This window comes from Chiloscyllium punctatum, chromosome 1 (assembly GCF_047496795.1).
Source record: "Chiloscyllium punctatum isolate Juve2018m chromosome 1, sChiPun1.3, whole genome shotgun sequence".
In the NCBI taxonomy this organism is placed as follows: domain Eukaryota; kingdom Metazoa; phylum Chordata; class Chondrichthyes; order Orectolobiformes; family Hemiscylliidae; genus Chiloscyllium; species Chiloscyllium punctatum.
In genome coordinates this window covers 106,771,771-106,789,453 of record NC_092739.1, presented here as the reverse complement: position 1 = coordinate 106,789,453, position 17,683 = coordinate 106,771,771, and the positions used below count along the sequence as shown (strand labels likewise).

The 17,683-nt window shown below is 42.5% G+C and overlaps 1 protein-coding gene across 1 annotated transcript in view; it reads left to right on the top strand.

Annotated features, from left to right (window-relative positions):
- The first annotated feature begins 6,435 nt into the window (after positions 1-6,435).
- slc14a2 (solute carrier family 14 member 2) overlaps positions 6,436-17,683 on the top strand; it is a 136,334-nt gene continuing 125,086 nt past the window's right edge. Inside the window, exon 1 of the mRNA XM_072571793.1 lies at positions 6,436-6,480. Coding sequence (XP_072427894.1) covers positions 6,462-6,480 — 19 coding nt within the window. The 5' untranslated portion in view covers positions 6,436-6,461. The remainder of the gene's footprint in view (positions 6,481-17,683) is intronic.

Genomic DNA, 17,683 nt, shown 5'->3' with positions numbered 1-17,683 from the left:
TGAGCACTGGCCAGTACCGGTACTACACCCAATGCTAAAGGAGATGTCAGTGATTGATATGACCTTTCTGAGCATTTGGAAAAAAGGATGGAGAACTTGTAAGTGCGTGGATGCTGTATTTTGAGAGCAAGAAGGGAATCTGGTATACCTTAGGGTGGGTGGCAGCTGAGGTCTCAGGGTTGATGGCACCTAGGGAGATAGGATTTCACCCTGGGGACCCTCCCGATGGACCCGGGGGTTGGTTATGCCACCACCAGCCTATAGTGAGGAAACCTTCCAGGATGGCTGCCTTGCTGTAGGCTTCTCCCAATAATGGTTTAATCCTATCAGTGGTGGGATAAGGTCCTTAAGTGGTTACTAATTGTCCACATAAAGAGTTTCAATTGGCTTATCAGAAGATGGTCCCTCCAGGCCAGCCCACCACTGATTTACAGAGGAACCTCAAGTATCAGGCATTCGATTATCCAATTACCAGGTTATCCAGCAAGATCGCAAGGTCCCGATGATCAGTTGAACAATGCAGTCCATTATCTGAAATTCGATTAGCTGAACAAAGTACTCCCCGCCCATGTCCTTTGGATAATCAAGGTTCATCTGTAATTGCAGTGGTGACAGGGCCGCCCACTCGACTTAATTTGCTTCCTTCCTTGGTGGAGTAACGTAAAATCCAGAATCAGGCTGAACAAAGCAAGACCTCAATATAACACAGTGAACAGCCATTGAAGTCTTCTTTCAGTTCGCATCAAAGAATGAGCTAAATGTAGAGATGTATCACTTTTCTTTTGGCCGTACTTATGTGACTGACACCGTCAAAGGTTCTGTACCATTGGATATAGTAAAGTTAAACATGCTGAATATCTTGCAGCAACTCAGTATTGGCACTATCTGGATTTCATTTAATTGCAACACAACAAATGAACATTCAACATACATTGTAATATGGAAATAGTGGTAATAAATTCACAGATTGTGTTCAGTCTATGACTGATGGGCTTCAAGTGTTCACAACACCATTACAAAAGCTTCAGATTAGGTAGTTTTACTTTCTTCTGTGTTGGATTGATTTAATCTCGGGTTTACAATTGTAGTTATAGAATCCCTACAGTGCAGGGAGAGGCCACTTAGCCCAGAGACTGCACCGATCCTGTGAGACCATTCCATCTAGACCCAACCATCCATGCTATCTCTATATTTAGTATGGCCAATCCACATACCCTACACATCCCAGGACACTATGGGGCAATTTAGCATAGAGAACACACTTAACCTGTGGGAGGACTATATTTGGACTGTGGGAGGAAACCAGAGCACCCAGCAGAAACCCACGTAGGTAGACAAAACATACAAACTCCACAGACAGTCACCTAACGTTAAAATTGAACCCAGGTCCCTGGTGCTGTGAGACAGCAGTGCTGCCTGAGCCATCATTGTGGCCATCTTGTTTCCCTGACTTCAGCTCACCTTGAATAAACCGTATGTATTGCTCTGATATCATATTATGCATTTTTTTAGTTTGAAACTAATGCTATTCAATAAACTTTGAAATATACTATATGATCATTGTTTTTGTTTTGTTCGAAAGCAACTTTACCTTCCATAAGCCTTCTAAATTTACTTGTGCTAACTTTTTCTCAGCTTTCAAATACCTTGAACTTTCTAACCCTCTTTTAACACCTTGCCCATTGCAAAATTGATTTCAAACATATTGTTTCACTAATGCAAGCCACCTACCCAAACATAATTATAAATCAATAATTTCATTCTGTTTCAAACATTTACTCTGTTGAACTGATTTCATCTTAAATGTTGTTCCTGTTCTCCAGTTGTGTAATTTAGGAGGAAGAAATTCAATGCTATTACTGTCCTTTAAACTTAGAGATCATAGTACACAATACTTATCTTATTCTCCTCAGTACTGTCAGTGCCCAAACGTACCCTGGTACAAATTGAGTGATGAACAATAGTGGCTGAAATAAACTACACAGATTGAAAAACAACCCTTTGTTTAAGAATTACATTAACTGGCAAATAATTTGTGTTATTTATTGATAGGTTTATACTTATTATAACCAATGATAATTTGAATAATGTGATATTTTGAAACTCCTTGTTGCTTTTGTAAGGTATCTTTAAATATGAGCAAAATCAGCTTACCGTTTTGCAGCAAAGTCCAATGTTATCTTTGTAACACAAAAATATGTGTATACCTTTCTTGGAACTATTAGTAAATTGCGCTTGCTGGGTGAGAAACAGACTTTATTTGAAGCATATTATTTTTCCCATGGTGCGTGGGAAGTTAGATAACATTGTGTATTCATATAATTCAGACTGCTGTTCACAATAAATTTATCAAATGCCAAAAATGTAAGAGGAATAAAGTTAGTCCATTGGTTATTCAGTTCACTCAGATATTTCATCCAGTGTATTTTGGATGTGAAGATTGTTTGTTGCTTCTAGGTATATGAAGGATTGTTTCATGTTCTGTAACTTTACATTACTAACTCTGTACCATATTTAGAAATATTCTATTACAACAATATTAAATCCAGTGTAAAGGTTAAAATGAATTTACATAAATTGTGTATTTGTAAACTAAAAATACAATAATGTGGTTTTCAATATCTATTCTATATTCTTTAACACATCTATCGATGTGTTACAAAACGACATGATTTAAAAGCTTCCCTAATGCCTCAGTGGATAATCGCAAATTCCAGTAAGATAGTGAGCTTTGCAATCCTGACAAGTTCCAGATTCAATTCCTTGTCTGTATGTAGTTAAATTGTCCCAGCCAGGATTAGCGATTCTTTTACTATTAGATAAGATTCCCTACAGTGTGGAAATGGGCTCTTTGGCCCAACAAGTCCACACTGACCCTCCAAAGAGTAACCCATCCAGACCCATTTCCCTCTGACTGATCCACCTAACACTATGGATAATTTAGCATGGCCAATTCACCTGACCTGCACATCTTTTGGATCGTGAGAGGAAGCCCACGCAGACATGGGGAAAATGTGCAAACTCCACACAGACGTCACCCAAGGCTGGAATCGAACTTGGGACCCTAATGCTGTGAGGTAGCAGTTCTAACCACTGAGCCACAGTGCCAGGAAACTGATTTCGATTCCACCCTCAGGCAACTGGCTGTGTGGAGTTTGCACGTTCTCCCCATGTCTGTTTAGATTTCCTCCAGGTGCTTCGCATTTGTCCCACAGTCCAAAGATGTGCAGGTTAGGTGGATTGCCCATGCCAAAGTGTCCAGGACTGTGTAGAATAAGTGGACTAGCCATTGGAAATACAGGGATAGGATAGGGGGTTGGGTCTGGGTGGATGCTGTTTGGAGGGTTGGTATGGGCCAAATGGCCAGCTTCCACACTGTAGGGATTCTATGAAGCACCTCACGGATACATGCTTTTTAATGTATATTCACTTTTCAAACAAGTTTTACTTAGTAAATGTAAACAAACACAGAAAATGCTGAAGGAACGCAGTAGGTATGGTGGTAACTGTGGAGAGAGAAACAGAGTTAATGTTTAGATTCTGAAAGGACTATTCTTCAGAAGTGTAAGGGATTGCACTTGCAAATTTAGAAACTGCTGGAAATACTCAGCAGGTCTGGCAGCATCTGTTTAGAGAAAGTTGACATTTCAGATTCAATTACCCTTCTTCAGAATTGACAGATAGAAATAAAGAAGAAGCAGTGGATGTAATATATTTGTATTTCAGAAGGTATTCGATAAGATGCCACACATTATGCTTCATAAAAAGACAAGAGCCCATGATGATGGAGCTGGTATATTAGCATGGATGGAGGACTGGATAACCAATGGGGAAAAGGGACCATCTTCAGGACAGCAATCTGTGGTGTTCCATAGGATTAATGCTGGGGCCACAGTTATTTACAGATCACTATTTCTCTGTAATCATCTCTGCTGTGAGAAGAACAGTTCCGTCTCTCTGTGTAATTTAATAACGGTGTATTGTAATTTGTTGTACACTCCCTCAACAAAAATGCATTACTTTTAGAAGAGCAATAAGACAGAGAAAAAAGTTGCTTTGACTTTTAATTTTATTTCTTACTATGGTTAAGAGGATTTACAAGAATGTTGCCAGGGTTGGAGGATTTGAGCTATCAGAAGAGGCTGAACAGACTGGGGCTGTTTTCCCTGGAGCGTCGGAAGCTGAGGGGTGACCTTATAGAGGTTTATAAAATCATGAGGGGCATGGATAGGGTAAATAAGCAAAGTCTTTTCCCTGGGGTCAGGGAGTCCAGAACTAGAGGGCATAGGTTTAGAGTGAGAGGAGAAAGATATGAAAGAGATTTAAGGAGCAACTTTTTCACACAGAGGGTGGTATGGGTATGGAGTGAGCTGCCAGAGGAAGTGGTGGAGGCTGGTACAATTGCAATATTTAAGAGGCATTTGGATGGGTATATGAATAGGAAGGATTTGGAGGGATATGGGCCGGGTGCTGGCAGGTGGGACTAGTTGGGTTGGGATATCTGGTCAGCATGGACGGGTTGGACCGAAGGGTATGTTTCCATGCTGTACATCTCTGTGACTCTATGACTCTAAGAGAGGTTTTTTGTGTCTCTCAAGTAAGCTTCATTAAAGAGACAAGTAAATATAAGGCTTGTGTTATGAGGAGAGGCTGGATTGGCTGAGACTTTTTTCCCAGGAGTATAGGAGGCTGAAGGGTGACCTTATAGAAATTTATAAGGTCATGAGAGGCATAGATAAGGTGAATGGCCAAAGTCCTCTTCCAGTTTAGGGGAATCCAAAACTAGAGGGCATAAGTTTAAGGTGAAAGGGGAAAGATTTGAAAGGGACCTAAGGAGCAATGGTTTCACATAGAGGGTGGTGCGTATATGGAATGAGCTGCCAGAGGAAGTGGTAGAGGTGAGTACAATTACAACATTTAAAAGACATTTGGACAGGTAAATAGTCTGAATTATTCGAATGCACAATGTTATTTGGCTTCCCAGGAACCATAGAAAGAAAAGGCATTGTTCTGATGAAAGGCTGGATTTTCAATTGCCGGTGTAGATGAATAGTGGTGTGGGCAGGCATTGAAAACTACAATCCCAGAGGGCATCATTGGACTGGAAAGCAATGCAGTTTTCAAAGGGAGGACAGGATGTGTGAGGGGTTGGTGGAGAGGAACGTACGTGCCTTCAATTAATCACTTGTTGAGCTCATTTATGAGTTTACTTATAACCTTCCACCCGTTCGTTTTCTTCCTTTTTTTAATTTTTTCTCCCTCTCTCCTCCCTTCTGTCAGCCTTGGCCACCTGACCCTGGCCTCCGAAGCAGGGTCAGCAACCAGTGGCTGGAGAGGTGACGCCAGCGATCAGACCAAGCACACCAGCAACCAGTGGCCCGGTGCACAGCGTGGCGATCAGACCACATTGAGGTCCCCTGTGCTCGTCTGTTGTGGAGAGCCCTTGGAGAGAGACTGTGATGTTTGTCTTTTTAAGTTTGCTGTTGTTTTTTCTGATCTATGTCATACGTGATGTAACTTTTTTTTGCCTTCATTTCTCTATTCTGTAACTAAAGATTATACTAGGTACTTTTATACCTAAGATGGCACTGTAAGTGGTGACATAAACTTTTCTCTGTACTCACTTGAATACATGTGACAATAAAGTTAAATCAATTCAATTTAATTATCAATTCCCTTGAGCAATTTATATACCTCAATCAGATCCCTGCTCATTCTTCTGAACTCCAGCAAGTACAAGCCCAAGCTATTCAACCATTCCTCGTACCACAGCCTTTTCATCCCTGAGATCAACCTTGTGACGTCCCCTGAACTGCTCCGAGATTATTTGATGCTTATTATGAATGTTGACCAGTAATTCCATTAGTCATCATGGCTCTCCACTGTGTTTACAACAGCAGTGTAGTGTACTGAGGTATCCCATGATGTCGAGGTGCTAGTGTTGGACTGGGGTGGACTAAGTCAAAAATCACATCATATCAGTTTATAGTTGCCTGAGGAAGAAGTAGGGGCACCGAAAGCCTGCGCTTTCAAATAAACCTGTTGTACTACAACCCGGTGTCAGGTGATTTTTGACTAATGTGACCCAGACAGTGCATGATCCCTGTGCATGCCTATTGAAAATTCAAACTGTTCCTCTGAGGCTTTTTAATAAGCTCATAAATGAGCTCAACAAGCAGTTAATGGAAGGCATGAACGCTCCTCTCCACCCCAACCCCCCACTCACCCTGCCCTCCCTTTGAAAACTGCATTGCTTTCCAGAGCCAATGATGCCCTCTGGGATTGCAGTTTTCAATGCCTGCCCACACCAGTATTCACCTGCACCGGCAATTGAAAATCCAGCCTTTCATCAGAACAATGCTTTTTCTTTCTATGGTTCCTGGGAAGCCAGATAACATTGTGCATTCGAATAATTCAAACTATTTATCGGCAGACGTGCACAACCCAAATAACTTTCACAGATGCCAAAAAAGTGTAACTGTAAGTAACATACAATGCCTTGAATCTGTTCTAATTCTATTTTCCCAGTCGGATTGTTCACAAAAACAGCATGATTTTGAGAAGCGGGAATATGGTAATTCTGTCTCCAACCTGTGCTTCCTTCCATTGTGCCTTCATAAATGGAAACATAGAAATAATTTTGTTATTCAATTATCCCTGACATTGCAGCTTATGTATTTTGAATATCTTTTGATTATCCAAAAAGATAGATTATTAGCTAATGAATATTAGAGGTATTATTTCAATTACAGACTATAAGATGATTAATCCTCTTCTGGTCTCTCTACAGGTTTTGTCTTTGAGTCTGATTGGTTTCATAAAGAATTCTTTAGAAATGATTAACTCTTCCACTAAAATGTTATTTTGCATAATTTGTGTGTTTTAATGAGAATTGTAATAAGACTTTTTCAGCAATGGATCATCTGTGCGAAATCAATTTTGGAGGTACAAAATGTACTAATAAATATCCATTTAAGCCAATTCTTTGTAAAGACTTCTGCTTTAATCTCTATCAATTTACTTTTTGTTAATAAAATCTCTTGTCTACTTCATATTTTTAAAATTTGTTTTCAGCACATGGTGATTTATGTAATTGCTATGAAAGATCCTGGTGAATGTTTGGCTTGAACAGGTATTGTGCTAGTGACTGGTTCCTGGGATGCCAGGACTAAGGTATGAGAAGAGGTTGAATTGGTTAAGATTATATTTGCTGGACTTATAAAATTTTATAAAATTCTAACAGGACTAGACAGGATAGATTCAGGAAGATTTAGGGACAGTCCAGAATCAGAGGTCACAATCTAAGGATAAGGGGTAAACCATTTAGGACTGAGATAAGGAGAAATTCTTCACCCAAAGAGCAAAATTTGCTACCACAGAAAGAAGCTGAGGCCAAAATATTGCATGATTTCAAGAACGACTTGGATATAGCACTTGGGACTAAAGGGATTCAAGGATATGGGAGAAAAGCAGGAATAGACTGAAGCATTTACAAGCATATTCAGTCAGGAATGCTGAGTGGATGATATGTCTTGGTCTCTTCCTGTGGTCCCCAGCAACACCATTGGCAGATTTTAGCAATTATGGTTCACAACTTGTTTTTTTTAAATTCACTCACGTAGCTGGCTGGACCAGCATTTATTACATCCAGAAATGGCTGATGGGAATGCCACTATCCCAGCAACAAAACTCAAAATGTATTCCAAACTTAACTGTGCTCCTTAGCAAGCTGTTCAAGCACAGATGTAACACCTAACAGCTATACAGCAGTGTGAAAAATTGCCCAGGAACATACTGTTCACAGAAAGTAGGTCAAATCCAAGTCAATTACTGCCCATCAGCTGACTGTCAGCCATGCGATGGTATCACTGACAATGTCATCAAGTGACACTTCCTCAAAAATAATTTGATGCTCATTTTGGACTCTGTCAGGGTCACTCACCTCCTGACTTTATGACAGCCTTGGTCTAAATGTGGACTAAAGATTTAAACTCCAAAGATAAGGTGGGACATCATGGCAGCATTCAACAGAGATGCCTTAGCAAAACTGGAGTCAATGGGAATCATGGAAGAATTTCCATTGGTTGGATAAATATCAAAATGAAGGTAAATAATTGTGGTTGTATGAGATCACAGAAATATAGAAAATAGGAGCAGCCCTTCCAGGCTGCTTTGCCATTCATTGTGATCATTGCTGGTCATCCAACTCAATAGCCTCCTCATTTTTCTCTCATATTCTTTGATCTCTTTAGCCCTAGTTGCTATATGCTAATTCCCTTCTTGAAATCATACAATATTTGACATTTCAAGCATAAACTCTTCATCAGGAATATGGGGGGAGGCCCACAGTGGCTGAGAGATAAATGGGAAGGGGGTGGGGCTGGGGGAAGGTAGCTGGGAATGCAATAGGTAGATGGAGGTCGTGTGTGATGTGACAGGTCGGAGTGGAGGGTGGAGCTGATAGGTGAGAAGGAAAATGGGCAGGTAGGACAGTTCAAGAGGCCAGTACTGAGTTGGAGAGTTGGATCTGGGATAAGGTGGGGGGGGGGGAGATGAGGAAACTGGTGAAATCCACATTGATCCTGTGTGGTTGGAGGGTCCCAAGGCGGAAGATGAGGCATCCTTCCTCTAGGCATCAGGTGGCTAGAGTTTGGCAGTGGAGTGGGAGGGGGAGTTAAAGTATCCCGCCCCAGGGCAGTGGGGTTGTTTTGTGCAGATGTCCCAGAGATGTTTTTGAAACATTCTGCAAGCTGGCATCCTGTCTCCCAATGTAGAAGAGACCACGTGGGAGAGCAATGGACACTGTAGTTGACATATATGGACGTGCAGGTCAATCTCTGTCAGATGTGGAAGGATCCTTTCGGCCCTTGGATGGAGTGAGGGGAGAGGTGTGGGTGCAGGTTTTACACCACTTGCGGTGGCAGGGGAAGGTGCCAGAAGTAGAGGATCAGTGGGTGGTCAGTGGTAGTAAATTCCACAGACTCACCACTCTCTGGGTGAAGAAATTTCTCTTTATCTCAGTCCTAAATGGTTTTCCCCATATCCATCAACTCCAAGCCTGATTCTGAACTCCCCTGTTGTTGGGAACATCCTTCCTACATTTATGTTGTCTAGTCCTGTTAGAATATGTTAGGCAGGAGAAAAGGCTGAATAGTTGCTAGCCCCTGCTACTGGCTCAAATACTTGAGATTGTTTGGCAGGACAGGGTTAACAACTCAGAAACTCAGAAAGTGTGTGCACGTTCAGCTACTGACAAAGCATATCACAGCACTGAAGAAAGAACTCGAGGACCTTAGGCTCATCCGAGAGAACGAGATCTTTCTGGAAAGGACCTTCAGCGAGGTTATTACACCGACCATACCAGAAGAGAGCAGAAGAGAGAAGACAATGAGGAAGGCAGAGAGGAGACAGGTGCAAGAGACCGTGGGGCAAGTACCTGTCAGGAACAAGTTGAATCTTTTGGAAACAGTAGAGACAGATGACACTGCCAGTCCGCGAGGCGGTCAGGTCTGTCAATCAAAAGTTGGCGTGGAGACAGAGCCGAGGAGTCAGACATCGCACAGAGCCGTGGTGATAGGGGATTTCATAGTGAGAGGAACTGAATGGGGTTTCTATGGCAACAGGCAGGATTTAAGGATGGTGTGTTGCCTTCTTGGTGCCAGGATTAAGGACATTGCAGACAGAGTGCAGGAAATCCTCAAGGGCGAAGGTGAAGAGCCAGAGGTGGTGGTACATGTCAGCACAAATGATGTCGAGAAGAAGAGGAGGAACATACTACAGCGGGACTTCAGAGAACGAGAAAGAAGGCTGAAAAACAGAACGTCCAGAGTGGTTATCTCTGGTTTGCTTCCAGTTCCTCGGGCTGGTGAGGCCAGAAACAGGGAGATAATGGTCTTGAACGTGTGGCTGGGGAACTGGTGCAAGAAGCAAGGATTTCAATTCTTGGATCACTGAGGTATGTTTTGTGGTAAGCATAAATTATACAAAAGAGACAGTTTGCACCTTAATAGGTTGGGGACCAGCATTCTGGCAGGCAGGTTTGCTACTGCAAAACAGCTACGCTTAAACTAAATAGCGGGGGGGAGGGGACAAACTGGAAGCTTAAGAAGGAAATTGAAGAGAAAGTTAAAACAAGGGAAGCCAAGAAAGACAGCGGTATCGATGAAGCAGAAAACGCAAAAAGGGATCATGCCGTAAGGTTGAGTGAATTAGGATTCCTGATGAAGGGCTTTTGCCCGAAACGTTGATTTCGCTGCTCGTTGGATGCTGCCTGAACTGCTGTGCTCTTCCAGCACCACTAATCCAGTGTTTGATTTTCAGCATCTGCAGTCATTGTTTTTACCTTGAGTGAATTAGGGGTTGATGGGAAGGGTGAGGGCAGTAACAAATTAAAAATACAATATATGAATGCACAAAGTATTAGAAATAAGATGGATAAGCTTGAGGCTCTTTTGAAAATTGGCAGCTACAATATTGTGGGGATAATTGAGATGTGGTTTCAAGTGGACAGGGCCTGGGAAATGAATATTCAAGGCTACACGTGCTATCGTAAGGACAGACTGACGGGCAGAGGAGGTGGGGTGGCCATGTTGGTAAGGGGTGATATTCAGTCCCTTGCGCAAGGGGACCTAGAATCAGGAGATGTAGAGTCAGTATGGATAGAGCTGAGAAATTCTAAGGGTAGAAAGACCCTAATGGGAGTTATCTACATGCCCCCAAAACAGTAGTATGGATGGAGGGTGTAAGTTGAATAAGAAGCTGAAATTGGCCTGTTGCAAAGACGTTACTAGAGTTGTTATGGGGGATTTCAACATGCAGGTAGACTGGGAGAATCAGGATGGTATTGGACCTCAAGAAAGAGACTTTGTGGAGTGCCTCAGAGATGGATTCTTAGAACAGCTGGTGCTGGAGCCTACCAGGGAAAAGGCAATTCTGGATCTGATATTGTGCAACGAATCAGAATTGATCAGGGACCTCGAAGTGAAGGGGTCATTAGGAGGTAGTGACCATAATACAATAAGCTTCAATCTGCAATTTGAAAGAGAGAGGGTAGAATCGGAAGTGACAATATTTCAGTTGAATAAAGGGAACTATGGAGCTATGAGGGAGGAGCTGGCCAAAGTTCAATGGCGCAATACCTTAGCAGGGATGACCGTGGAGGAACAATGGCAGATATTTCTGGGTATAATGCAGAAGATGCAGGATCAGTTCATTCCAAAAAGGAAGAAAGATCCTTTGAGGAGGCATGGGTGGCTGTGGCTGACAAGGGAAGTTAAGAAACATATAAAGTCAAAAGAGAAAAAGTATACCATAGCAAAGATGACTGGGAAGCTTTTAAAGAACAACAGAGGATTACTGAGAAGGAAATATGCAGAGAAAAAATGAGGTACAAAGATAAACTGGCCAAAAATATAAAGGAGGATAGTAAAAGCTTTTTTAGGTATGTGAAAGGGAAAAAAATGGCTAAGACTAAAATTGGGCTCTTGAAGACAAACACAAGGGAATATATTACAGGGAACAAAGAAATAGCAGAAGAATTGAATTAGTACTTCAGATCTGTGTTCACTGGGGAAGACACAAACAATCTCCCAGAGGTAACAGTGGCTGAAGGACCTGAACTGAAGGGAATTTATATTAGGCAGGAAATGGTGTTGGAGAGACTGTTAGGTCTGAAGGTTGATAAGTCCCTGGGGCCTGATGGTCTACATCCCAGGGTACTGAAGGAGGTGGCTCGAGAAATCGTGGATGCATTGGTGATTATTTTCCAGAGGTCGATAGATTCAGGATCAGTTCCTACGGATCGGAGGGTGGCTAATGTTGTAGCACTTTTTAAGAAAGGAGCGAGAGAGAAAGCAGGAAATTATAGACCAGTTAGTCTGACTTCAGTGGTGGGAAAGATGCTGGAGTCAATTATAAAGGATGAAATTACGACACATCTGGATAGCAGTAACAGGATAGGTCAGAGTCAGCATGGATTTATGAAGGGGAAATCATGCTTGACTAATCTTCTGGAATTTTTTGAGGATGTAACACTGAAGATGGATGAGGGAGATCCAGTGGATGTAGTGTACCTGGACTTTCAGAAGGCCTTTGATAAAGTCCCACATCAGAGGTTAGTGAGCAAAATTAGGGCGCATGGTATTGGGGACAAAGTACTGACTTGGATAGAAAATTGGTTGGCTGACAGGAAACAAAGAGTAATGATAAACGGCTCACTTTCGGAATGGCTGGCAGTGACCAGTGGGGTACCGCAGGGATCAGTGCTGGGACCCCAGCTTTTTACAATATATATTAATGATATAGAAGATGGTATTAATAGTAACATTAGCAAATTTGCTGATGATACAAAACTGGGTGGCAGGGATGTTAGGAATTTACAGGGTGACCTGGACAGGTTAGGTGAGTGGACGGATGCATGGCAGATGCAGATGCAGTTTAATGTGGATAAATGTATGGTTATCCACTTTACTGGCAAGAACAGGAAGGCAGATTACGACCTAAATGGAGTCAAGTTAGGTAAAGGGGCAGTACAAAGAGATCTGGGTGTTCTTGTACACCAGTCAATGAAGGTAAGCATGCAGGTACAGCAGGTAGTGAAGAAAGCTAATAGCACACTGGCCTTCATAACAAGGGGGATTGAGTATAGAAGCAACGAGATTCTTCTGCAGCTGTACAGGGCCCTGGTGAGACCGCACCTGGAGTATTGTGTGCAGTTCCAGTCTCCAAATTTGAGGAAAGACATTCTGGCTATTGAGGGAGTGCAGCGTAGGTTCACGAGGTCAATTCCTGGAATGGCAGAACTATCTTATGTTGAAAGATTGGAGCGACTGGGCTTGTATACCCTTGAGTTTAGAAGACTGAGAGGGGATCTGATTGCGACATATAAGATTATTAAAGGATTGGACACTCTGGAGGCAGGAAATATGTTTCCGCTGATGGGTGAGTCCCGAACCAGAGGACTCAGCTTATAAATAAGGGGTAGGCCATTTAAGACAGAGATGAGGAGAAACTTCTTCACCCAGAGAGTGGTAGGTGTGTGGAATACTCTGCCCCAGAAGGCAGTGGAGGCCCAGCCTCTGGATTCGTTAAAGAAAGAGTTGGATAGAGCTCTCAAGGATCGTGGAATCAAGGATTATGGAGATAAGGCAGGAACAGGATACTGATTGAGGATGACCAGCCATGATCATATTGAATGGTGATGCAGGCTCAAAGGGCAGAATGGCCTACTCCTGCACTTATTGTCTATTGTCTATAGAAATTGCTGGAAAAGCTCAGCAGGTCTGGCAGCATCTGTGGAGAGAAATCAAGGTTACCATTTGGGTTGAGTGACCCTTCCTCAGAACTGATTTCTCTCCACAGATACTGTTAGACCTGCTGGGCTTTTCTAGCAATATCTGTTTTTTTGTTTCTGAATTACAGTATCTGCAGTTCTTTCTATTTAAAAACTCAGAGTTCTTGAAGCATGCTAATTCCTTGACCATACACTCTGTACTTAGTCAAGAATATCTTGGCCATGTTAACTGCAGATGCTGGAGATCAGGGCTGAAAATGTGTTGCTGGAAAAGCGCAGCAGTTCAGGCAGCATCCATGATTCCTGAAGAAGGGCTCATGCCCGAAACATCGATTCTCCATGTTAACTGGGTTACATTTTGTAAAGTGAATGGCCAGTGACTATCAACCTGCTGGACATCATACATCTACCTGCAACTGAGATATGAAGGTGGTAGACATTAGGTATTCAAGGGTGACCATTTTAAATTGTGTTCGACAAGATCTCAGTTAGAAGTGGTTTATTCTTAGGAACAGGCTGTTTATTTATGTAATTCACATGGATTCACTAAGTTTCTTCAAGCTATATCTGTTTCTGTTTGGGGCAAACATCACCTATCATAAATAGCAGATACTTAGAGAAGTCAAGACCAATGTGATCTCCCAATTTGGTTTTAATTCCTTAAATGGCTCAGAGAGAAATTTCATAAATTTTGTAACAAATGTCTAAAACCACAGGAACTCCAAATCAGGTTATTATTAGAGGCTGAGTTGAAAACATTGTGATATATCTTGATGGGGTGGTTACCTGGAGACTTGGAAGGCAGTTATTCTTCAGACAGGACAGTTTGATTCCATCTGTAGTAGGGAACAGATATGTGTGAGAGTGTGAATGAGGCAGGTGAGAGGTTGGAGAATATTGTAGCGCAGGAGCCTCAAACTTTGCAATTATCTAACAAGATTGAGATGCTCACCTGTGTGGATGGAGGCAAGAGCTGTATGAAGAAGGAGCAGACTTTACAGAGTACCTTGGTTCTGGATGCCTTTTAAGTGGGGTGAGTGAGAAGAAAAGTAATTGCAATAAGGGATAGAAAGTGTGGAGGTTGTTCTGTGCAGCAAGACTGTGAGCCAAGGAGACTATTTTGCCAGGCAATGTTGCCAGTGGGCAAACGTCTGGCAGATGGAATATATTGTGGGAAAATATTAAGTTGTTCACTTTTACATGAAGAAAGAGAAAGCAGATATAAGCTAAACATAAGATGAAAAGACTGTAGAAGCTGCAAAGGGAGCTAGATGTTCTGGTGAATGAGTCGCAAACAAGTTAGCATGTAGATATAGCAAATTATTAAGAGGGCTGATAGAATGTTATTCTTTACTTTGAGAGGACTTGAATATAAAACTTAGGCAGTTATGCTTTAGGTATTTAGTTGAAAATCACACAACACAACAGTGCAATGGGTTTATTTGGAAGTACTAGCTTTCGGAGCACTGCTCCTTCATCAGGTAGCTATGGAGCAGGATCATTTATCGCAGGAGATCACAGTGTCTGCAACTGAAACGATATATTGAACAGACTTAGATTGTTGTTAAGTCTTTCATCTTTTAGAATGGATTGCAACAATAGAGATAGAACATAGAACGTTACAGTGCAATACAGGCCCTTCAGCCCTTGATGTTGTGCCGACCTGTGAAATTAATCTGATGCCTATCTAACCTATACCATTCTATTATTATCCGTATGTATATCCAATGCCCATTTAAATGCCTGTAACATCGGCAAGTTTACTACTGTTGCAGGCAAGCCGTTCCACACCCCCACTACTCTCTGACTAAAGAAATTACCCCTGATATCTGTCCTAAATCTATCACCACTCAATTTAAAGCTATGTCCCCTTGTGTTAGCCTCCACCATCAGAGGAAAAAGGCTCTCACTGTCCACCCTATCTACCCCTCTGATTATCTTATGCATCTTGATTAAGTCACCTCTCAACCTTCTTCCCTCAAACAAAAACAGCCTCAGTTCCCTCAGCCTTTCCTCATAAGACCTTCCTTCCATATCAGACAACATCCTAGTAAATCTCCTCTGAGCCCTTTCCAAAACTTCCACATCCTTCCTCCAGAACTCCAATACTCCAGGTGCGGCCTTGCCAGTATCTTGTACAGCTGAAGCATGACCTCGTGGCTCTGAAACTCAAACCCCTACCAATAAACGTCAACACACCATACACCTCCTTAACAACCTTATCAACCAGGAGGCAGCTTTCAGGGATTTATGCACCTGGACACTGAGATCTCCCTGTTCATCTACACTGCCAAGAATGTTACCATTAGCCCAGTACCCTGCATTCCTGTTTCTTCTTCCAAAGTGAACTACCTCACACGTTTCCGCATTGAACTCCATTTGCCACTTCTCAGCCAAGCTCTGCATCTTATCTATGTCCCTCTGTAACCCACAACATCCTTCAGCACTATCCACAATGCTGCCTACCTTAATGTCATCCATAAATTTACTAACCCATCCTTCCACGCCCACATCCAGATCATGTATAAAAATGACAAAGACCAGTGGCCCCAAAACAGATCCTTGTGGCACATCCCTGGTAACTGAGCTCCAGGATGAACATTTCCCATTAACCACCATCCTCTGACTTCTTTCAGCTAGCCAATTTCTGATCTAAACTGTTAAATCAACTTCAATCCTAAAACTCCTTATTTTGTGCAATAGCCGACAGTGTGGAACCATATCAAATGCCTTACTGAACTTCATATACACCACATCAACTGCTTTAACTTCATCCACCTTCTCAAAGAAGTCAATAAGGTTAGTGAGGCATGACCTACCCTTCACAAAACAATGTTGACTATCCAGAATCAACTTATTCCTTTCCAGATGATTATAAATCATATCTCTTAAAAGTTTTCCAATACCTTACTCACAACCAAAGTAAGGCTCACTGGCCTATAAAGTTGTCTCAACTCCCCTTCTTAAACAAGGGAACAACATTTGCTATCCACCAGTCTCTGGCATTACTCCTGTCAACAATGATGACATAAAGATCAAAACCAAAGGCTCTGCAATCTCCTCCCTGGATTCCCAGAAAATCTGAGGATCAATCCCATTTGGCCAAGGGATCTTATCTATTTTCAGATCTTCCAAAATTGCTGAATCCTCCTCCTTGTTAACTGCAATCCCATCTAATCTTGAAGTCTGTGTCTCCATATTCTCACTATCTTTGCCCTTTTCCGAGGTGAATACTGAGGAAAAGTGTTCCTTAACGGCTTCTACTATGTCCTCAGATTCCACACACAACTTTCCACACGGTGGCACAGTGGTTAGCACTGCTGCCTCACAGCACCAGAGACCCAGGTTCAATTCCCGCCTCAGGCAACTCTCTGTGTGGAGTTTGTACATTCTCCCCGTGCCTGCATGGGTTTCCTCCGGGTGCTCCGGTTTCCTCCCACAATCCAAAAATGTGCAGGTTAGGTGAATTGGCCATGCTAAATTGCCCATAGTGTTAGGTGAAGGGGTAAATGTAGGGGAATGGGTCTAGGTGGGTTGCGCTTCGGCGGGTCAGTGTGGACTTGTTGGGCCGAAGGGCCTGTTTCCACACTGTAAGTAATCTAATCTGATCTACTATCTTTGATTGGCCTTAATCTTACTCTTGTCATTCTTTCATTCCTGATACACCTATAGAATACTTATATTCCTTAGGGTTTACCTTGATCATAACTGCCAACAACTTCTCATGTCCCCTCCTGGCTCTTCTTAGCCCTCTCTTTAGATCTTTTCTGGCTAATTTATAATTCTATCCCTGACCTCACTACCCTCAACCTCTTGTGCACTGGAACTACAATTCAGGTTCCCATCACCCGGCTACATTTGTTTAAACCCACCTGAAAAGCATCAGCAAATTCCCTCCCCCCAGGATCTTGGTACCCCTCTGGTTCAGGTGAAGACCATCCTGTCTGTTGAGGTCCCACCTTCCCCAGAATGAGTTCTAATTATCCAAGAATCCGAAACCCTCCACCCGCACCATCCCTGTAGCCATGTGTCCAGCTCCACTGTCTCCCTGTTCCTCGTTTCACTAGCATATGGCACGGGCAACAAACCAGAGATAACAAATCTGTTTGTTCTCACTCTAAGCTTTCACCTTAGCTCCCTGAATTTCTGCCTTACATCCCCACCTTTCTTTCTACCTTTGTCGTTGGTACCTATGTGGAACACGACTTCTAGCTGCTTCCCCTCCCACTCAAGGATCCCAAAAACACAATCAGAGATATCACGAACCCTGATACCTGGGAGGCAACACACCAATTGTGGGTCTCTCTTATTCCCACAAAACCTCCTATCTGTCCCCCTAACTATGGAGTCCCCAGTGACTAAAGCTCTGTTCCTCTTCCCCTTCTCCTCCGA